Here is a 21,372-nt window from a genome sequence, read left to right as displayed (position 1 = left end):
AAGTATTCAAGTGGGTCGGCCATATTTGACCCTCGGACTAGTTAGTCCCCTATTCTGAATAGGGCAATTGAGGCTTCTCGCATGCTTACAAAATCCAGGTAATCACACATAGCCTTTTTTTCTGTAAGAGACATTTTCAGAGAGAAAGTAAGCACCACATGTTGGTTGGCACACTAAACTACCCATACCGATACCCCCCCCCCCCCCCCCCCCCCCATTTGAAAAATAAGTTACTCATTGAAGTAATTTGCATAACACAAGTTATAAAAAACTAGAAAGAAAATACAATATGAGTACATTTATTTATTTTCTCTCTCTTAGACTAGCTACACTACAAAGCACTACAGTTTATATCAAATTGCCCTGGACTCCAATGGAATATGACCAAAAAATAAATAAATAAATAAATAAATAAATAAATAAATAAATAAAATAAATCGACAGAGTTACTCGCTGGCTAATACCCACATTTTGCATCTCTAAACAAAATATTACGCTGTGCCATGACATAATAACGGGACGAGTTAAATTCTAATCTAACAAGTAGCATGTGACTTACGCTAACACAAAAAATCAAGTCTTTCATTAAAATTTCAAAGTGGATGTATTCCACCATTGACCGATAATAAATAACATTCTTTTTCGATATATTCAAATTTGTAACTTCTCATGGATTTGCTTAATTTGTTTTGTTCATCAATTACTTATGGCAACTTTGATTGCGACTGGCATCTACAACAAACTATGGTGGTTTTAAGTGGAAATAATATAATGTGATATCAAAATTATTAACACGCTTTTTTGATTAGGCCCAGAGGGGAAAAAAAGCTGCATTATCCTTTTTATGTCTTTCATATAAGACACCAATTTTAACACCCTTACATAACGAGGATTGTTTTAGGTTGCCCCCAAATAACCTGAGCAAAATGGGCTACAATGACAAGTGAATTCAAAATAAAGAAAAATATCATGTTAGAAATACTACACCGCAGAAGGACTAACTACATCTCATTATTGATTTCTTTTTATTGCAAGAAAGCATTGTGTCTAAGTAAGCTTCTTAAATAAACTGACAGCTGTCCCCTGATGCAAAAACAAGTCCTACAAGGCATCTAGTACGGATGTTTCAATTTTAATATCATGATAAGTAACTGCGACAAGCTTCAGAATTGTAATGCTGACAATATCAAGACATCCCCTGATTATTATTATACCACATTTTGGCTTATTTCTCTTGCGCTGCTGTTACTTCCCACATCATGACTTTCCCTACTGCAGCCATCCTTCAAAACAATCTTTCCATTAGAAAATGAAGAGAGCTTAGCTTCAAACCAACAAATCACACCACACAATATTTATTCTAATGACAAGAAGAAAGCAAGGCTGCAATTGGATGATGCTCACTGTGACATACAATCTGATTGGTTGGTAAAGATTAACTTTCCCAATGAAGGGATTTGATCGTATGGTGATAACAAATTAGTCTGCACAATAAATAAATAAAAACACCAAGTTACTGCATGTAAAAAATGTTTCCAGTAAAGTATCTTACAAATTATTCCAATATTTTGGCAGTGTACCACAGTACAACAGTAAGTGGTCAACTCCTCAAACGAGCTCTAACAAGTTAGTTAAGTGAAGCAAAATTAATAAGGAGAAGGATGTGAAATAATTTCCCATTAAGTCTCCAGTATGGTGACGGGAGAGGCAATTGGTATGAGTATCCAAGTGTTCCCAAACTAACAAAGTCCAGAGCATCAGTACAAAAAAGAAATTTTCATCGCATTATAATAATTTGACAACATAATTGGGAAGGCCTCCGTGTTGGCTCCCATCAATACACATCTGTTCATTATAGGGCAGCTCTGTCTTTAATGTGTCTGTACTCAATATCCACTACAAATCATTAAGTCCACTTTCCAATGACCAATGTCTGAGTTGGATTTGGTCATTCTGATCGGATGAATTAATCATCTGTGACCTCCTGCTGGTCATCCCCCGGCTCACTCTCGGATGTCCAAAGCTTGAAGAAAAAAAAATTAATTAAACAGAAAGTAGAATAAATAATAAAATTTTTTTCTACACACTATATTTGTTGCAATAACTGTTAAAACAACATTGTCTTCTGGGGATGACTTTACAGTCAGACTTAAGCCTAGAAATTGATCCTACCTGTTTTAAAAGCACAGTTCACAATGAATTTTATAAGCCTAGCAACTGCACAATAACTCTAGTTGAATGTAATCAGATTAATGGACTAACACACCTCTTGGTCTTATGTACTCATAATATAATCATACTCAATGCCAGGAGGGGCATGCTAGGTTGAAAACTTTTGAGAATCATAAATTAAAGACAAAAATTTATCACAAAAACAGCTCCAGATATGGCAAGCATTTCTCTGCCAACACACAAAAGAGACAGTGACAGGCTAAGAGAGAGAGAGAGAGAGAGAGAGAGGAAAGGAGAGAAAGGGACGGAGGAGGAGAGAGAAGGAAGGAAGGAGAGATTGAGAGGATGGGAAGAAGTGATAGAAGGGGGAAGAGAAACAGAGAGAGAGAGACAGAGGATAAGGCTTCGTTCACATGCAATGTCTATTTTCTAAATTCTATTTTCTATTCGCGGTATGTCTTATGATCACGGTCTGTGCCCTTAATATCCCGCAGCGTAATTACTGGCAGCGCGAGCCAGTTACTATAAGTTACTATAAGTAACTGGCTCGCGCTGCCAGTAATTACGCCGCGGGATATTCAGGGCACGGACCGTGATCATAAGATAGTGCGAATAGAAAATAGAATTTAGAAAATAGACATTGCATGTGAATGAAGCCTAAGTCAGTGAGGGAGAGAGAGAGAGAGAGAAAGGTGAGGGGGCAAGAAGGGGAAAGAGAAAGGAGAGAGCGTTAGAGTGAGGGAGAAAGAGAAAAGGAAGGAGAGAGAGAGAGAGGTAAAGCAAGAAAGGCAGTTGCAGAAGCAGAGGGTTAGACTCACCGTGAGATTATCCCTCAAAAGCTGCATAATCAGAGTGCTATCCTTGTAGGCATCCTCCTGGAGCGTATCAAGCTCCTTGATGGCATTATCAAAGCCCTGGAGAGAGAAAAAAAAAAATAAATAATAATAATAATAATAATACTTATTATTAAATAAGAAAGCCTCTTACACGCCTCCCCATGTGTCGTCTCAATGGAGCCAAGATTTAATGACTGTACCCCTGCAGGGACGATGCATGGGGAGGCGTGTGAGTGGCAGAGAGACTATTAAAAGATTAGGCAGTTTTCCTTTCGTGTACATCCGCCATATTTAGGTTGTGCCTTTGTAGAGCCATGGCTCAACTCGCTGTGAATGCGGCCTAAATATGGCCAACCATGATGGTCTCCTTGCCTCCACACATGCCGTCACTGCACGGTCCTAGCAATTAAACCACGGAGCCAAGATTTAATCCATTTAATGGCACGTGTGGAGGCAGGGTGACCATCCGGAATCAGCGGCATTGCTTTTGAAGAGAGGTCTGCCATATGTACCCAGTGGATCATTTAGTACTTGGATCTTCTATTCTTACTGGCCGATTAAGAGTATTCTGTATCATACATTGAACACAGACAAGATAGAGGTTTATTTAGACAAACATAAAATATACAACATGGTTAAGAAAATTGCTCTGCATAAGTGTTAAAAAAAACTTCAAAACATAGTAAGAATGAAATAAGAGTTTGGGGTCATTCCCAATGCAACTATCGTTCTACATTTAGAGAAGATCAACTTCCGCGCAGGGGTTCTCGCTGAATCCAATCAGATTAACACAACCTCGTCTCAAATTCACTCACATCATCACCAGCTTTTCTGTATTCTACACAACACCAAATGGTGGCCTGTTAAGGCCACTAATAGTAAAAGGACCAAAGTCATAGAAACAAAGCCCTGGGCTTATAAGTTTTTATAAAAAATTAAAACAAACTTCCCAAAAGGCCAATTAAAGACGGGGATTAAGTACAGTGTCCAACGGATGACGCTCTGGCGCCAATTTGAGGGGAAAAATGCCGTTTTCGGTATTGGGATTTTCTCTATAACCAAGACAGCTATTCAAGTGATTCAAAAGGCCTCATAAAGCTGGGTGAAAACACTACAGCGCGGTACCAGGGAATTGTCTTAAACTATTTACTTTTGATTTTATCATCTTTTACGTTAAATCAGCCCATATTTCAATGGGTTATTCACTTCAAAAGGCGATAACTTTCAAACAAACAATTTCCTCTTAAACCCCTGATATCATGCTGTAGTCCACATTCCTAACAACAATAGGTGCAACTTTTGTAACGATCGGTTGCTCAGATAGTGAGATATACTTGGCAGCGATTCACTTATCTCGTCAATATAGAAAGCTGTTAAAACAGCCAAAAACGTTCACAGGTTGGTTAACAGGGCTTATTAGTCAAATGCTTAGCTGGCAAATTTACCTGTTATCGGTTATACGATCAGATGGAACCATTGCTTATTGTCATCTAAAAATATTTTGTTTGGGTGCTTTGAAGGGGCAGAAAATCGTGCTTTTGTTACATTTTCCGACCACTCGTTAGGCATGTAAGCGTGCCGCCATTTTGATTGACAGCTCTGGAGAGGGCCCTAGCCTAGTGATGCCCAGTAGGGTGTCAAGGATATGTAGAAGGAAGCGCTAACAAAGGCGATTACGTTTAACCGCAATTAAGAGGTGTGAAGTTGCATTTAAAAGTTTCAATGGCTCTTCCTCGGCAAACGAGTAATTTTACCTGAGAGATTCCTTCTTTGTTATCGACAAAGTGATCAGATAAAACTGTCTGTCGAGAGCAAGTGGCCGTCACTTGTGTTAATAAGAGTTTTTTGACGGGTAACGCTGCAGGATTATTTTGCACGGCACTTGGTAATCGTCAGATCAACGGAAAAATCCAGTGATTACTTCAGAGCGGTCTCTCTCAAATGCCAGCTAAGATAAAGGGGAGACTCTCAGCTGCACAAGATTCAGCGGTAAAAGTGGCTGAGAGAAGGCTTTTGAATAAATATTTTATTTTTACACACATGACACTTAGACCCTATTTGCTTTTTACCTGCTAGTCTTGACTATTTTCGGTGTCTTTTTGTGATTTTCATTTTTGGATACATTTTGAACTCTTTCTTCCCGCTTGATCCGTGATTTTGAAATTGTTTTTCTCCAAACATCGTAAAATGCAAAGCCGCTAACATGTGATTTTATTTTTATTGTTTTAATCATGCTGTCAACCCTTGCTTGGATTTCTCTCGTTTGGCCATTCACATCACAATTTTTCGCGTGTCTCTCAAGCTCCATGATATCATATCTTGGAGAATAAAATTTTATTTTGTCAACATTAAGTTTACCTTTTGCAAACGGCGACCAACAATCATTTCCGGTTTCGTAACGTGTCGCAGATACGCTCGCCGATATATATCGCAAAAATTAAGAGCTAGGCTAAAAGTATCCTTTTTAGCATTTTTTTAAAATTTATTTATCGATTTTCCTTTCATTTGTCAATTAATTTAGGTGATTCGAACTCTTTCACCCATTTATTAGGTATACAGAAATCAGTTATCCGACTGAACAAATAGGGCCGGTTTTCCCCAACCGCCACGCATAGGCCCTACTCTCTTTCAAAATTTTCTTTCTTTCCTCTGGAAATGGACTTTTAACACGAACTTTTCTCTTCCCCATAGTATACTAGCTAGACTTCTTCGCTGCTAAGCTGATGTAAGACTTATGACCTATTACCGCACACGTAATCGGCTTATAACTCATTAACTGTGCTCCGACCCCCTCATGGCAACGGCCCTTAGTAACAGAGGCGTGGCTTAGTTGTCAGCCTGACTGGGGCGCGTGCCGGTTGAAAAACTCATCAAAAGACACATTTTGCGATGCAAATTCATAAAAGTTATTACATCCAACGTTAGATACTTTTTTGATTAATATAAACACACAAAAAACTCAAAAACATGATTTTAAGCGTATTTAACCCTATCACCGGCCTTAATCTGCTAATCTGATTACATTCACCGAGATTCCCCACGGAGTCCGAGTAGGTTCAATCTCCAAAGAATCACAACAAGTTGAGCCATGGCTTTACAAATCCTGGAACTAAATATGGCGGCATACATGAAAGAAAAACCGCCTAATCTTTTAATAGTCTCTCCGCCTCTCACATGCCTCCCCATGCGTCGTTCCTGCGGGGGTACTGTCATTAAATCTCCGCTCCATTCTCCATTGGGACGACACATGGGGAGGCGTGTGAGAGGCAGAGAGACTATTAAAAGATAAGGCAGTTTTTCTTTCATGTACGTCCGTCATATTTAGTTCCAGTATTTGTAAAGCCATGGCTCAACTCAGTGTGAATGCAATCACAGAGAATAGGACCATAGGGGCAGCTTACCTCTTTGGCTAACTGACAGGCCTTATCCGGCAAATTTTTGATTTCGTAGTAGAACACGGAGAAGTTGAGGGCCAACCCCAGGAGGATTGGATGGGTTGGTGCCATGTTACCCTTCCCATATTCGTGGGCTTCTTTGTATGCTTTCTCTGCATTTTCCACTATACCTGTGAATTAAAGCAAAACAAATGCTGTCAATGCATCATGCAAAAGCAGAGGTTGGCTGCCCTTTGATGCAGGGCTGATGGGTAATGTGGTGTAATAACTCTTTATCTTTTCAATGGCAAACATTATCCAACTTTCAGATACATAATTGTATAATCACAAAATGATATTTCTATACAGCCACTGGTAAGTATGGAAAAATTGTAGTTTAGCCCAGCAAAAAAAAAAAAAAAAAAAAAAAAAAAAAAAAAATTGTCAAATCAAACAGTTGCTACCTCTTTAAAACTAAAATTGTTTTTATGAGATGTGCAGTAAAATATAATAGATCAGGGATGTAATAGGCGAGTTTCCAGTTGACGTGAGTCTGTTATTGCCACTCAATCTAGGACAATACTCGGAAGTTACAGATGTTATAACATGAAAACAAATGTAAGACTCAAGTTTTTGTTTTTATTATTTATTTATTTGAAATAGGGCTTCAAGCTTATTTCCTTCAACATAAGATCTCAAGAGCACATTCTTTCACTAGCTACATTGTGACCCACAAATAGCAGGTATTTCTTAATATCAAATTGATAGCCCAAGCATACCAGTGTCACATAAAGGGATAACTATAATATTACTTGAGCAATAAGGTTGCATGGGTTGAAAATCTGAACTCCCTTTCTACTTTCTTATTTTAAAAGCCCAAGTTATTTTACTTCTTTATATTATTATTATTATTTTTTTTTTTCGGGGGGGGGGGGGGAGGAAAAAGAGATGTCATATATTAAGTAGCACAAAGTTACACATGTACGGAAGTCCGTTTTTCAAAATCAAAGAACTGTCATCAGTGTTTGACAAAATTCACGTCTGTGACTGGCCCAAACCTTGTCATTTACGTAAAATTCAACAGCAAACCAAAATTCGGCCAATTTAAACCTCATTAAGAATTCATGGAACCTACCATAAATCGATTATCATTCCTTTGGAAGCATATTATCAACATATGCTACAGCTCCTGCTACAGAATTTTTTTTTTTTTTAGCTGATTGGGGATTGGGGGGGGGGGGGGGGGGGGGGCTGAAAAAAAGGGTAAGCGAGACAAGCCCATTCCAACTTCTTTTCACCTTTTTCACAAATTATATGCAACTTTCAGCATATACAGCAAACAATTTCCCATTAATGCATATAAACCACTTTTACTTTTTTTTTTTTTACATACCACTCCAAGTCGACGTGAAAAAGGATAAACTGATTTAATCACTCAATCAGCCATCAGAGAGCTTTAAAACTGCACCTTCTTCAAATGTTTGGTCATAAAAATTTCATTTTTCCAGTAATATGCGAAGTCCTCGTTCATTTCTTAGTCATACTATTCAAAACTGTATGGTGGCATTTTGATGGCAAAAATTGACTTTAAATGCACCTTTAGCTAAATTACACAGATAACTCTAGTACAGAGATAGATACCACACAAGACTCGGACTATATAACGAATGAAGCATTATTATTCGTGTTTTACATCACATCCACTTCATTGCATTCAAAGTTGACAACATTTAATAGTATTCAGAAATACAATCTTGCAGTAACAACTAGAGTTAACTAAATAATTATTATAATAATAAAGTCAACCCTCAAGGGAGTTTTCTAGACCTACTTATTTACTATTCTACGAGTCAAAAAGATGTTATAACTATTGAAACGAGTGATGGAAAACTACCACGCAGTTCTATCTCCACTTCGTGTGACCTCGTTTTGATCTTCAAATAATAATAATGCTAATAATAACAACAAGATTTTGTCAATTTTTTTTTCTTCTGATGCTCCATAGTAAAGTGGGTTACAACTTAAAAACCGATACCATATGATCATGCTACGAACACATTCAAAAGCACAATTGGAACTTTTCCATTGCTAAAGCAAACTTAATAAACACAGTGGGCTCGACTTGTCTATACTTTATGCACAGGTCTTCATTGCCATTTTTGATTTCAATAACATTCAAAACAAATAATAGTACAATTAATAATGATCTACATAAATGAGCTGACACTTGAGAAGGTAACATCTGTGGCTTAGGGGAAGTTTATTAAAAGTCAATACAGTTATGGCAATACACAAACTTAACACACATACAGTTGGCTTAGTCACGTGGTCTTGTAGAAATCAGCCAGGTTTTGTCTAGGATGGTCAAAACTTGCCAGTCTTGCTACGGGCAGCAAGTAACGTATGAATGTGCACATTTAACAGCATTTATGCCACTTTTCAAGACCAAATTCTGAATGCCCTATGAAAGACCACTTACTAGAGATGACGCACTGCAGTGCTTATGGTCAACTGCTGAAACATTTTAATTATAACATTTGATCTGTAAATGTTCTAAACTGGTTAAAAGATGAAATGGGACAATATTAAGGTAATATGGCATCTGATCTGTAAATGTTTGGGTCGAGTCTTTCAGACAGAGGAAGAAATGGGACAACATCAAGAAAAAGGGGGAAGTAAGCCTTAACGTGAATACAGATCCCTTCACCTTGTTAATCACTTCACAAACCACACAGCTGAAACTTAGCCAGCAGTGGTGTAAAGTTAACTTCATTTTGGCATGTTATAAGAATCGATCCATAACCACCCTCTTAATACCCAAGCTGAACTGAAAAGTACATGAAAGACGTTTTTTCCTCCTTGCAGAGAAAAATGATAGTACAAGGGCAAGCTGTACCTTTAGTGGTGAGACAGAAACAGGGCCATTGCCCTGCTGTGATATAGGGAACCAGGAGTTTGCTTAAAGTGAACTCTAAAGAGAAACAGAGGTGCGCCTACTGGTACTATCTAGAGTGCACCTGTTGGAATTAAGCAACTGTAGATGTCTACGTACTAGCAAAAGTGCCTTACTCCCCCTTTGTCACGACAATGAATACATTATTTTGGCAATGAAACGCTATGCAGCTGCCCTCCCACCCACCTCCCCATATTTTTGCCTTCGTCTCTTGGGGGTGGGGGTGGGGGGCAGTGGGGGTACTGTCACGTTTTCACGTTTACCATGTTGTTGTTGAAATCAAAAACCAATTAAGAAAGTAGCTCAAACAAAGTGTTAAATTTCCTGTCGATTTCCACCGTGCCAAGTCTGACCACATGAGCACATTTTTTTCCTCATCGTTTTTTTTTAAATTCTCACTTTGCTTAGTTTGCTTTACGATAAATTGTTGAAAGTTTTATATCAGTTTCAGTAGTCTCTGATATTGTTCAATGAGCAGAGAAAAAGGTTAATTATTCTCATGATCTTGCGCTTCTTCCCCTTCTGCCTGCGTGTCTGAAGTCCACAACTGTAAAATAAAACGAAAACACAACTTACTATTATGTATATGTATATATAGATACATAAACAGGGTTTGTAGTAATAAAATTGCAGCAAAGCTGTTAAAAATAGACATTAAGCAGAAAATAAGGATCCGCCAAGAGCATTACTTTGTCAATTTTGATGCAATGTTACTTAATGCAAAACAGCATCATCACCACCATATTTTAATTTTGTGCCATTATGCTGCTTTTTGCTGATGGTGGTGTAACGTGGCAGAGTCCGCAACGATAGAGAGGCAGCTGTACAGGTAAGCCTCGCCCAAAATTTTGACCCACTTAGGTCAGGCTATCTTTAACCATTATAACGAAATGGAGGACAGAATTTGTTACACAGACCCTCAGTTTTGTTACAGTGACAGTGCACAAAACCCCAGCCCTGCTTTGCCCTACCGTCAAATTGTCCCTAAGCAGCTGCATGATTAGTGTGCTGTCCTTGTACGAATCCTCACTCAGAGTATCCAACTCGGCTATAGCATCATCAAAAGCCTGAAAAGAGATTCAGAATATATACAACAGGAATCAAAAACAGCTTCACACTGCCTTAGGTTCTAAAAGTAGAATAGTCTAGAGCAGTGATTAGACTGCCATTAGTGAGAAAATCTGAAAATGTGGCATGGGGTCCAGACCCCCCCCCCTCTCCATTTTTTTTTAATTTCAGATCTGCATCAATTTCCAAAATGACATTTTTGGTTCCATTAAAGTAAGACATTTGCCAATAATGGGAAAAATCTCATTCCTGCTGAAGATATTTTCACCTTGTCCATTTTTTTTTAATCAAGACTCTCACAATTTATTTTCTGAAGTTTTAAAGCAATACCTTCACATTTCCTCTCACAAGGCACTTTTTTCAAAGTCCCTAAGGACCAATTACTATTTGTTAAACAGAGTTGGAATTTTAGTAATTACCACATCATTGCCCAACACTGAGATAAAAGACAGTGCAATGATAATAGTAGATACAACTGCATTCAACCCACCGTTTTTGCTAACTGACATGCCCTGTCAGGAGAATTGATAATTTCATAGAAAAATACTGAGTAGTTTAATGCCAGGCCAAGTCGTATGGGGTGTGTAGGCTTCATTTCATCTTTGGCAGTCTTATACGCTTCTTCATAGGCATTATCCGAATTTTGGCTATTTGCTGAAAATAAATTATAACTTAGGGTTAAGGTTTTGCCAAGTATACAACTGAAAGAAAACAACAAATCCTAATACAATACCCCCCCCCCCCCCCCAAAGCAGCATATCTAACAAAAAATTCAATGATGCCTGAAAACACCTTAGGAGCTGTCTTAACACTTTACAGACACTGATGTTAAGGAGAAACTTCAGCCACTGAGCACAAGCCAAAAGGAAAAGTTGCCGATGCAAGGGAGATGCAATGGAATTACACACACACGCACAAAAATAAAGCAGTTTCCTGTTCGCATGCAGCAATCTGCCTCACTCTTTTCCATCCAAACAGGAAAATGGGGAATAATGAAATGACAGCAGACAGAAATGGGATTAGAGCGCTGGAACCAAACTCATTGCACACACTCTGGATCACTGTCATGTCAGCCGCTACAAATGACTTCCCGATTATTTTCTATCTGGATATGAATGTGTAACAAAACGAATGCTTTGAGTTCTGCCAAGGTGCCTTATCCCATCCAGTCAAGGCCTTTCCCAGCAAACCGTCCAGCTGTAATTTGGATGGCCACCAGCACCACCAGATGGGTAATTTTTTTTTTCAAAGACGACTGGACGGCTTATGAATTTTTTTTTTTTAAATGATGGCTTAGACTCCCTGAAGTTTTGTAGGCAATTACAGGTAATAATTTTGGACGGCCTGTACCCCCAATCCTGGGAAAAGCCCTGCATCCTGAAGTTGTCACCTCCACTCCCTAGCTCCCACCAGAGGTTCTTCTGTGCAAAGCGAAGAACAAATCTCAAAATAAATCAACCATCATAAAACAAACACATGCCAGGACTTTTCTTTTTCTTTTTGAAAAAAATTCATTATTAACATCCGTGAAATGAAAGAAAAATCAAAGGTGCATTTCGCAAATGAGCTCTTTTAACAATACGTCTTTCATTTTTCCAAATAAGGTAGTACATTTTGACCGTTATGTCTAAACTGATGAATTTTTGTTTTGCTTTGTTTTGTTTGATGGACACAAAGAACCACTGCGGAAAGGAGCAAGAGAGCTTGGTCGTACACAGCATTATCCCTACCTATTTCTCCCGTGCTCCTTTCTGCGTGTTAGCCTGGCATCGGAGGTCGGGGCTGTGACGTTAGCAGTGTCAGGCGATGTAGCACTCAATGGGTTGGCGAACAATTCAAACAAACATACGCGAACAGCACACGTTGGATTATAGGTGGCAAGCAGGATACAATCTTCCAGCAATTCTCTTCCGAAATATAATCCTCGGGTAACGCAAACCCTAAAGACCCATTAAGGAGTCTTCACAATTCCCGCTGATTGCTAAAGCACTCTCATCACATTAGTATTTGTGAAATTGTTTGATGGAGAGGAAGAGATAATGTAGACACAAATGAAAGAGGTACACAAAATATACATGTTGTCTTTCCTCTACTTTATTTCTAGTTACTGACACCGTCTTATACACCAAACTATCTGTTAGGCACACCTTGAACTTCCAAAGGGAAAAATATATATTCTAAACAAAATACCCAAGATCATGATAAGGCACCTTAAAAAAATTGGGGAAATATTTACAAGGTCTTAGCAGACAGGGCTGTTTGGAAAGCCATTTGAAATGGTTAAACTGTAGTACAATACAAAGCCAAATAAAACATGTCCACACTAATAACAAGGCAGCAAAGCTGTCAAATGTACAGACAAAAAGAGAAAAAAATATTGTGCACAATATATATGACGAGTGGGTAACATCACTGACAGCACTAAAATTACCAAATTGTGGAAAAAAGGACTGCATTACTTCAAGATTAAATATTACAATAAAGCTGGTTTTCTTATCTGAGTGTATTTTAGTCCTAAGAATCCATAGGAATTCTACTTGTATTATTAAGTTAGGGAATAGTTAGCAAACTGGTTTTTCTTAAATAGTGCTTATGGTGGTAGTGGACAAAAAGAGTTATTGTCAATTTTGATGCAATATTACATAATACTGAAAAGTATAACCACCATCCATTTTCAATTATGTAAATATAGGTTACATGAGCATTATGAAATTGCAATTACGAAGGGGCTTCCAACCAAATCTACTCAATGAAAATGAAAAAATGAGGGGAAAAATTGCCATAAATGACTGTAGTAAGTTTGAGCAAAAGTCTTTTTATTTATTCATTTTTTTGTGTGTGTGTGTGTGTGCGCGTGCGAACAGTGAAAAAAATCACGACAAAATCAATGACAGAAGCAGGTGCTGACTATATGCACAAACACGCAGTGTCTGTACATAAAAGCAAAACAATACCCCTCTCCTCCCATCTGAACCAGAGACTTATAAACAAACAAATAAGATCAGAAAATGAAGATTGAAAAGCAAGTTTCTAACTGCTGCCAACCAAAGGCGCGTGCACTTCTTCCACCAAGGAGGGAACTAGGCAGTGTCAAGCTGCAAGAAGGCATGCATTAGAAGAGCATTATTGCTAAGAGTCATCCTACCCACTACAGTGACCAGGAGAAGTTAAACAGGATGGCTACAAGAAACTAGGTATGGAGACCATAAGAGTCAGCCAAGAATTTGCCTGAGAGGGGCTAATGTTAGTATTGACAGTAAAATCTGGAAATTTCAAAAGCTTGAAATTCAATGACCATCAAAATGTGAAAGCAACAAAAAATGAGATGCACGTCATGTTAATGAATGGCATCAAGTCCTTTCCAACCAATGCACTAGTGTTTATGCATTTTACCTCTTCACATCCATTTGAATGGAGAAAATCAATACAAAGATGAGTATGGTTTGCTTTATGTTTGGTTAGTTTGCAAAATATGTTGCTCAAGGTTGCACTTAAGTATGCCAATTCAATTTCACCAAATGTGAAAATTCTTCAAATTTCTGGTGATAAACTTAAGTCCAAAAAAATGATGTACATAGTGACGTATGAGGCATGTGTGCTGTGTGCCCAAGGACACAGTTATTCAAATAAGGATTGGTAGCTCTAAACTGGTGATGCAATATTAAATTGGAAGGAATGAAAGAAGGCTGACGGTTATAAATTAAAACAGATATATTATAAACAGACTAGGAAATAAAATCACAGCACACTTTCTTCAAACAGATTAATCTCTGTATATCTGAATCACTTACGTAACAACTACACTGACACTTTATTTTACTAACTACTTAATGGCAAGTTTTTTGTTTTAAAAATCATTAAGCTTGATAAACAACTGGTTGACTACTTATTTTCTGAAGCAGTAAAGCAAGCCACTGACTGCCTGCACCTTGAGAATATAACTATTTATTTAATCATTATTTACTTATTATTTTTGCATGAAAACTGGATGCATCTTGCTTGGGTTTATACTATTTGGTCAGAGACCTCTCAATATAACAGGATTAAAAGGTAACCATTTAACTTCAAGAATAATATATTAAGGTCAAGTTCACCGTTTGATCTGCTATGCACTGGTTGCTGATGCACAGCAAACATTCTAAAGTTATTTTTTAATCCAAAAACTGACTCATTATCAAAGACTTTCCAAAGAGAACTGTCCACCCAGCATTTGGACAGTCATAAGCCTCAAAACATGGTCTATATTTCCAAAAACAGATAAATGGCTTAGAATTTTTTGGTTGGGCTTGCTTGGGTTGGACCCCTGAAACTTGATGACCAAATTACAGATGTATATTTTGGACTCCGTGTGCCACAAATCCTGGGGAATTCCCAGCTTATTATGACTTACATACTTTTTTTTTTTTTTTTGTGAATTGAAAGGGCAGGGGGGGGGGGGGGGGGGGCAGGAAGAAGCAGGGTAGTTTTACCCTTGGCTTATCTCCGTAGTACTTACTCGTCCTGTCTTCCCCAGTTGCCACTTCTGCTAGATATCTGTAGTAGTCCCCTTTCATTTTGAGGTAAAATACATTACTTTCATGTTTTTCACCATTCTTTGACTTAGGTATCAAGTGTTCGTCCAACAGCCTCTAAAAAAGACCAATCAAAATGCACACATTAGACATACATTTGATTATGATACATATAGTCATATAAACAGGCCAGGAGGGCCCATTACAAAGGGAGTTTCCTAACAGAGACAAAACAAAACCTCACAGAATTTCTCATCAAGACCATGACAAATCATATGCACTTTATTCCAACTTCCTTCAAGGAGTACAGCAGAGCATAGTCATCATAATGTCATCTGAAAAGTAGTCATGGTTCAGCGAAATAAAATCTTAGATATGAAATATTTGACCTTTGGCTTTGTGGTATAAGGCCAACTGAGGGTGTATGTAGATCCTGTACCAGAGAATAAACACAGTGAACAACCAACATATGACATATATATCCCATACTCAATCCACGTACCTATATTAACATTGTATTCTGTGTGCTTGTTCACATTGGTAGGGTGGGCTGTGCATGTGCATGAATGGAAGGGGAGGAGGTTGTGTCATTTACAGATAAAGATCAACTAACACACATGCCTATGCTAAAACCTGTACACTTTCAACCCAAAGGAACCCCAGTTTGAAGGCAGCCTAGAGCGTATTCTTACTGATCTATAACAGACTACCTGACTCATGGAGGTAGGGCTACCTTGTGGTCTACAGCAACATACCTCCACAGTCCAACAGGAACAGTCACCACAGGGAGAAGGCATCACACTGATGTATTGAGATTATACAGGTAGATATTGGAAGGGAAATGGGTGGGGAGGGGGGGGGGAGAAAGGGTAACTGCCAAGAAATCAAATAATTGAAGGTTAAATTACACTTATAAACCAATTCTTAAGATGATTTATCTGGTAGAAGAAAGGTCATCATAGCAATGCCATGGTAACGCCAAAGGTCATGTTTTCATAATGTACATGGAATTGAACTGAAGCATTGATTCCCTGCCTGACTCCACACCCCACCCCGGCAGAGCAGGACAGAGGCTGCCATGGTTACCCAAAGGCTGCCACGGTTACAGAGATAAACAGACTGGGCAGCTCTACTTGGTCATGAAAAAAAGTTCAATACACTAAGATGTTGACCAAGCTCTGACTGTGCATTATATCACAAAAACATTTGACTAGTTAACCAAAGTTCAACAAGCCCTGTGCATGTCTATGCAAATGCAGGATGGCCTATTTCATTTACTTTCAAAATCTGACTGGAAATACTGAAACTTGAAATAAAACATAAGACTTGCACTACAAGATGCCAGATGTAACTTTCAGACACAACATCGTGGCTAAGATGATTTATTTTTCTTTGGAGTTTTGAGCTCTGTTTGCTTTGTTAAAACTGATGCAATACTGATTCAAACCTGGCTTTGAGATCCCTCCTCTTTTTGCGACAAAAGTGAAGAATGACACTGAGCCATTCTCAGAGCTGCAAACTGAATAAATCACATTCAATATACTGTGCAGTGCTATTAAAATAAGCATTAAACTACTCCCATTAACCAAATGGCAGATGAATAAACCTTAATATGCTGCAAGAATTCAAGGTTATGCGGTTCCTGAAACCTCACATTCCTTCATAATCAGTTTGGCAACAGAACTAAAAGAACAGCATTCTAAACCAACCCATGTGAACAAACTGTTTTTCACAAAATAATACTTAATATCATAGCAATCCCACTTGCCACTGAATTATGTACATATATTCACTCTAGGGCATGTCTCCCTCTGAATACTTTATTTCACCAATTCCCTAAAGAACAGCATCAAGTGCTCACTTTCTAATGCACTGACTGAGGCCATCTAAGCTTTAGGTTCAGGCTCCCGGCCCTTTCCACGGCTTTTGACCTAGTTCTATACCAATCTCTGTTATATTCAAGCCACATTACAATGCTAGCATCACATACTTGCACGCCCCATTTACTTGCACATGGAAATGCAATAGAAATGCAAGAACACATATGAGGATGCAATTAACCCAACTGTTGGATGTATCACAGGATTATTACGCTGCTGCAGCTCATTGATTTCTCACATGGTTTCCCTACTGCTGTGTAGCAAGCTGGCCCTTCACGCTGATAGCTAGATCAATGAGCTAGCTTAAACCAGAGGTTAAACCAGAAGTTGTCAAGATATTAGTACTAAGCCAGCCATGCCAGAAGTTGCCTAGATAAAACAAAGGTAGCCATACCAGAGGTTGCCTAGATAAAACCAAGTTAGCCATACCAGAGGTTGCCTAGATAAAACCAAGTTAGTCAAAGCAGAGGTTGCCTAGATGGTACTAAGTCAGCCATACCAGAAATTGTCAAGATAGTAGTTGGACAGTGGAAGCAAGCCAGTCCCTGATCTCTGCTCGGTGCATTTATCCCTAAATCAATCAAATCAATGAGTGGATTCAAAATTTGTCCACACTAAATAGTAGAACCCAACCCCCTCCCCTCCCAACTCTAACTTCGTTGTCATTTCACAAATCTTAAATGTAAATCGAGTAACCTGCAATGCCCTATGGTGTCCAGGTCAGCAGTGATGGATGATGGGTGTTTCAGTTGACAACATGACACACTATTTTAAAACCTGGGACTTGCTCAGTGAAGCAACTTCCGCCAGAAAACTTTCACACTCAAATTTCTATCATACAAATCACTTCCAAAAACAAACGATTTATCCCAATTTAAAAAACATTATATTCCCAAGACTGTGAAGTATATGAACCTCACAACTTGCTGCAGTTAAAGCTGTCAAAATTCTGACTCGAAAACCAGTTCAAGATAGGTAGATCATTCATGCGAGTCATCTTGGGGTAATACAATAGGACTTTGCCAAAGACAACACAATCCAGTCATCCAAATTCACCTCCACTGTTCTCTTAAAAATACTTCTTTACTCTTCTTCCTGGTAGTAGAAATGGGAAGATTTGTGTTAAAAGAGCTACTTCAGCCAGTCTGATACTGGAGGCACAAGGCGAGACCAATAAACAAAAGGGAGTCGTTTCCATTCAGTCTGGTTGCTATGGATTGCAGGGACACAAAAGAACTTGACAAAGTTGTTCTCAACTTAATTTTTGGTCTACTTGAATTATAATAATTTTTAGTTGTCACATAAAAATAAACTCCATATAAAATGGGGGAAAATATATATCATTCATTCAGATAGTTTCACTGAAAACATTTTATAAACCCAGCTACTGTGTCAATGTATAATTTCACACTCTAACCAGTGGCATGCACAGTCGGTCCCAGTTCAAACCAGATCTTGATATGTCCCAACAAAATGGCCACATTACAGTGTCAGATACGGCTAGATCTCGGCCAGAGACAGACCTACTGCCCGGCTCTGGGCAGATTCCACCTGGAGATAAGGCCCGCCCTCTGCTCCAACAAATACAGCTTATGTTATCTAGCATGAATACATTTGGCTCACACCACCATGACTAATAACTAAACAACATTTTATTGAGGAAAACATGCTCAATATCAGTCAATTATTGCCTTAGTCTGGACACTTGGTCTGCACCTACAAATCTCTAGGCAATTGAAAGGTTTGGGAAGGTTTCTCCTACTGGAGATAAATATTAGTCCACACTGAAAACATATTACACACAAAAATAAATAAATAAATAAATAAATAAATAAATAAATAAATAAATATTTTAAGGGTAGTAATCTCATGAATTCATTTATTACTTCTTCGCTTTCACTCAAGTTAAAAAGTGGATTTTTTTTTGTTATTTTTGCAATCTTCCTTTCCAGTTTAATTTATTGTTGCAGAGCATCATTTGATTTATGTGGAGTTAACAGGCTTCTTTATAAACACTCAAAGCATACTAAAAGCAAAAGAAACCCTGTTCAGATTTTATCAAGATGACTTTTTTTCACATGATTAAACTCACAGCAACTATGTGGTCCACAAAAAGAATCAATACCAATGCAGAGCAATAACCTGCAAACCACACATTTTGCAACCAGACATTCTGCAAGCATGCAGCATAATTTATTTCCACACAGAATCCTTGGCATACCCTACAGTTAAAGGGATGATCTACCTCAAAAATTTCTTCAAAATCTGAAAATTATAAACTGTTTTAGAAGGGATATTAGTACATGTCATGAAGTATAGAAATAAAGATGAGACTATTAATCAATCAGTATAGGTCAGAGAAATATTGTGATAATCTAACAAGTCAGGTGTTAGATAGATATCAGTTACTTCATAATAAAATGGCCCATAAAAGAAGGGGGAGGGGCATTTTACTACAGTTGCTAAGACTTCCATTAAATGTTCGCCATACTGATGGAAATGAAAAAAAAAAAAAAAAACACAAGTAACAAATCCAAACAAATATTCATTACACAAATGAATTGTATAAGTAGCCTATTTCCTGGCAGTGCATAATTCTAAATAGTGAAAATCATTTGAAACAGTGAGAAAAAGAGAGACTCCTGAAACTGCATTTGCAACCAAAATATTTTTCATAAAATGCATTTCTCTGATAAACAATAAGCACGTTATTACGGTAAACATCAAAATATTTGTGTTATTTCATATGACAGTATGAAATAAATGCCTAATGTCCTCACTGTAAACGTTACAGTGAGAAACATTACCAAAATGGGTGGGGCACTTGCACACTTCCGTACCTGTCTACATTACAATAGTGATTGAACAGATTATTTGAGGTGTCAGTGCGATTTTCCAGATAACAAAAGTCTGATGGATGAAAGGGACTTTCAGACAAAAGATCCAACTGTCACTCATTTCACCGGGAAACCTGCTTGACCTTGTCCCAAAATGTGCAACTATACTTCCGGTTTTCAAGAATGTAACTTGACAGCAATTAAAACAGTTTAAAGAATAATGCAAATGTCTAAAGCATTACTGTCAACAGTGCACATTATCGTACCAATTCAACTGAAGTTACTCCCTTATTATATTCAATATGCACGTATTATGCAAAATCTGAATTTGAAATAGCCGGATGAGTCATCATCAGACAAAAATGTCAGGCAACACTTACCAACACATCTTGACAAATAGATTTCAATTCAGATTCGACTTTTTCCCGGTACTGTTTAGCCATTTCTTGCTTTTTCGTAGTTGCTTCCGTCTTCTGTTCAATGCTGGAGATAACTCTCCACGAGGAACGGCGAGCACCCACCACATTTTTGTACGCAACAGAGAGTAAATTTCGCTCCTCGTTGGACAGATCTGCGCCGAGTTCTGTTACTTCTTTCATCGCCTCAGCCATATCATCGTATCGCTCAGCTTGTTCCGCGAGCTTGGCTTTTTGAACCAGCTCATCTTTCTTGGCCGAATCAGACATGCTGAAAATTGTGCACAAAAATGATCAAAGTGTTAGCCTGTCCCTTGCTGGTTAACACAAAATGGCGGATTTCCTTAACCGAACAACTTACATATGTTATCAATTATTACTACGCCATATGGCGGGAACCGGTATAAAATTGCATGTTACAAATCATATTTTCATGTAACTGAGATAAGCATTGAATAATTATCTGAGTAAGCGGTAAGCCAAGTATATGCGGGATAAACATGACTGAATTTTTGATAAAAATTTACCAGAATATTTGAAAATGAGAAAATAGTGCCCAAGTTGAAAGTAGTCCAGCGCTGGATTCCGCAGTTCCTTATACGGGGACTACTGGAGCAAATTTCAGGGTCGATGACGTCAATTGTTGCTACGATACCGGGTCGCTGTGAAATCAGACTGAAAGTAGTAGACTAAATCGTTCAATAAATAATAACTAAAGTATGCATCTGGTAGTTTGCGGGGGTATGGATGAAAAGTAAGCCTCCAAGCGATCGACCGTTCAGTATATACGCAGAACAAGTCAATAGATCGTCTGTAGTTGTCTACAGATCTAGACGAGATACCCCCGGCAGCTGTCGATTTATAAATAGCCAACATTATAAGGTCTAAATAAAACAATACCAAACGAAAGTAAACTTATTACAGTTTGTGGAAAACCCCGACGCGCTACCTTGCGACCCGATTTTCTTTGCTTGAAAACTAATTAATTTAACCTCAGTATTTCAACAAGGGATAAAAGACATATTATGTGACCTACGACAAAGGGAGGGGTGGAGATCGAGCTAGGGGTTGGAGGGAGGGAGCTTCCTCCCCAGCCAACTCCGCCTCGGTAGGCCTACAATATAGGCCTATATATAGCCTAATAGGCCTAGACCTCCCCTCCCCACTCCCCCACCGCCATTCGAGGCAATCTGCTTATAGCTGCCAAAGGAATTATCATTTATTAAAACACTTAGGCCTATTATTTAAATATTTAAGAAAAAAATCTAGAATTAAGGTGCATTATTTAGATAAATGGTAAATTTGCAGTGGGTGATCTGGATTGA

General features: G+C 38.2%; 1 protein-coding gene across 2 annotated transcripts; it reads right to left on the bottom strand.

Annotated features, from left to right (window-relative positions):
- Nucleotides 1–283: 283 nt before the first annotated feature.
- LOC106153875 (14-3-3 protein zeta) lies at nucleotides 284–20,415 on the bottom strand. 2 transcript variants are annotated; one of them, XM_013528001.2, is made up of 5 exons: nucleotides 20,012–20,415; nucleotides 14,899–15,031; nucleotides 6,410–6,573; nucleotides 2,991–3,086; nucleotides 284–2,023 (listed from the first exon to the last, which is right to left on the bottom strand). In XM_013528001.2, the coding sequence occupies exons 1-5, from the start codon at nucleotides 20,315–20,317 to the stop codon at nucleotides 1,967–1,969; spliced, it is 756 nt and encodes a 251-aa protein (XP_013383455.1). In that variant the 5' UTR covers nucleotides 20,318–20,415; the 3' UTR covers nucleotides 284–1,966. The 2 variants fall into 2 exon arrangements, with proteins under 2 accessions (XP_013383455.1, XP_013383454.1); XM_013528000.2 differs by lacking the exons at nucleotides 284–2,023; nucleotides 2,991–3,086; nucleotides 6,410–6,573 and adding exons at nucleotides 8,044–9,882; nucleotides 10,307–10,402; nucleotides 10,894–11,057.
- Nucleotides 20,416–21,372: the final 957 nt, after the last annotated feature.

Source organism: Lingula anatina, chromosome 8 (genome assembly GCF_051362555.1).
Source record: "Lingula anatina isolate TDL-2025a chromosome 8, LinAna3.0, whole genome shotgun sequence".
Classification (NCBI taxonomy): Eukaryota; Metazoa; Brachiopoda; class Lingulata; order Lingulida; family Lingulidae; genus Lingula; species Lingula anatina.
The sequence above is the reverse complement of the archived record's forward strand: the minus strand, read 5'-3'. Positions and strand labels throughout refer to the sequence as shown.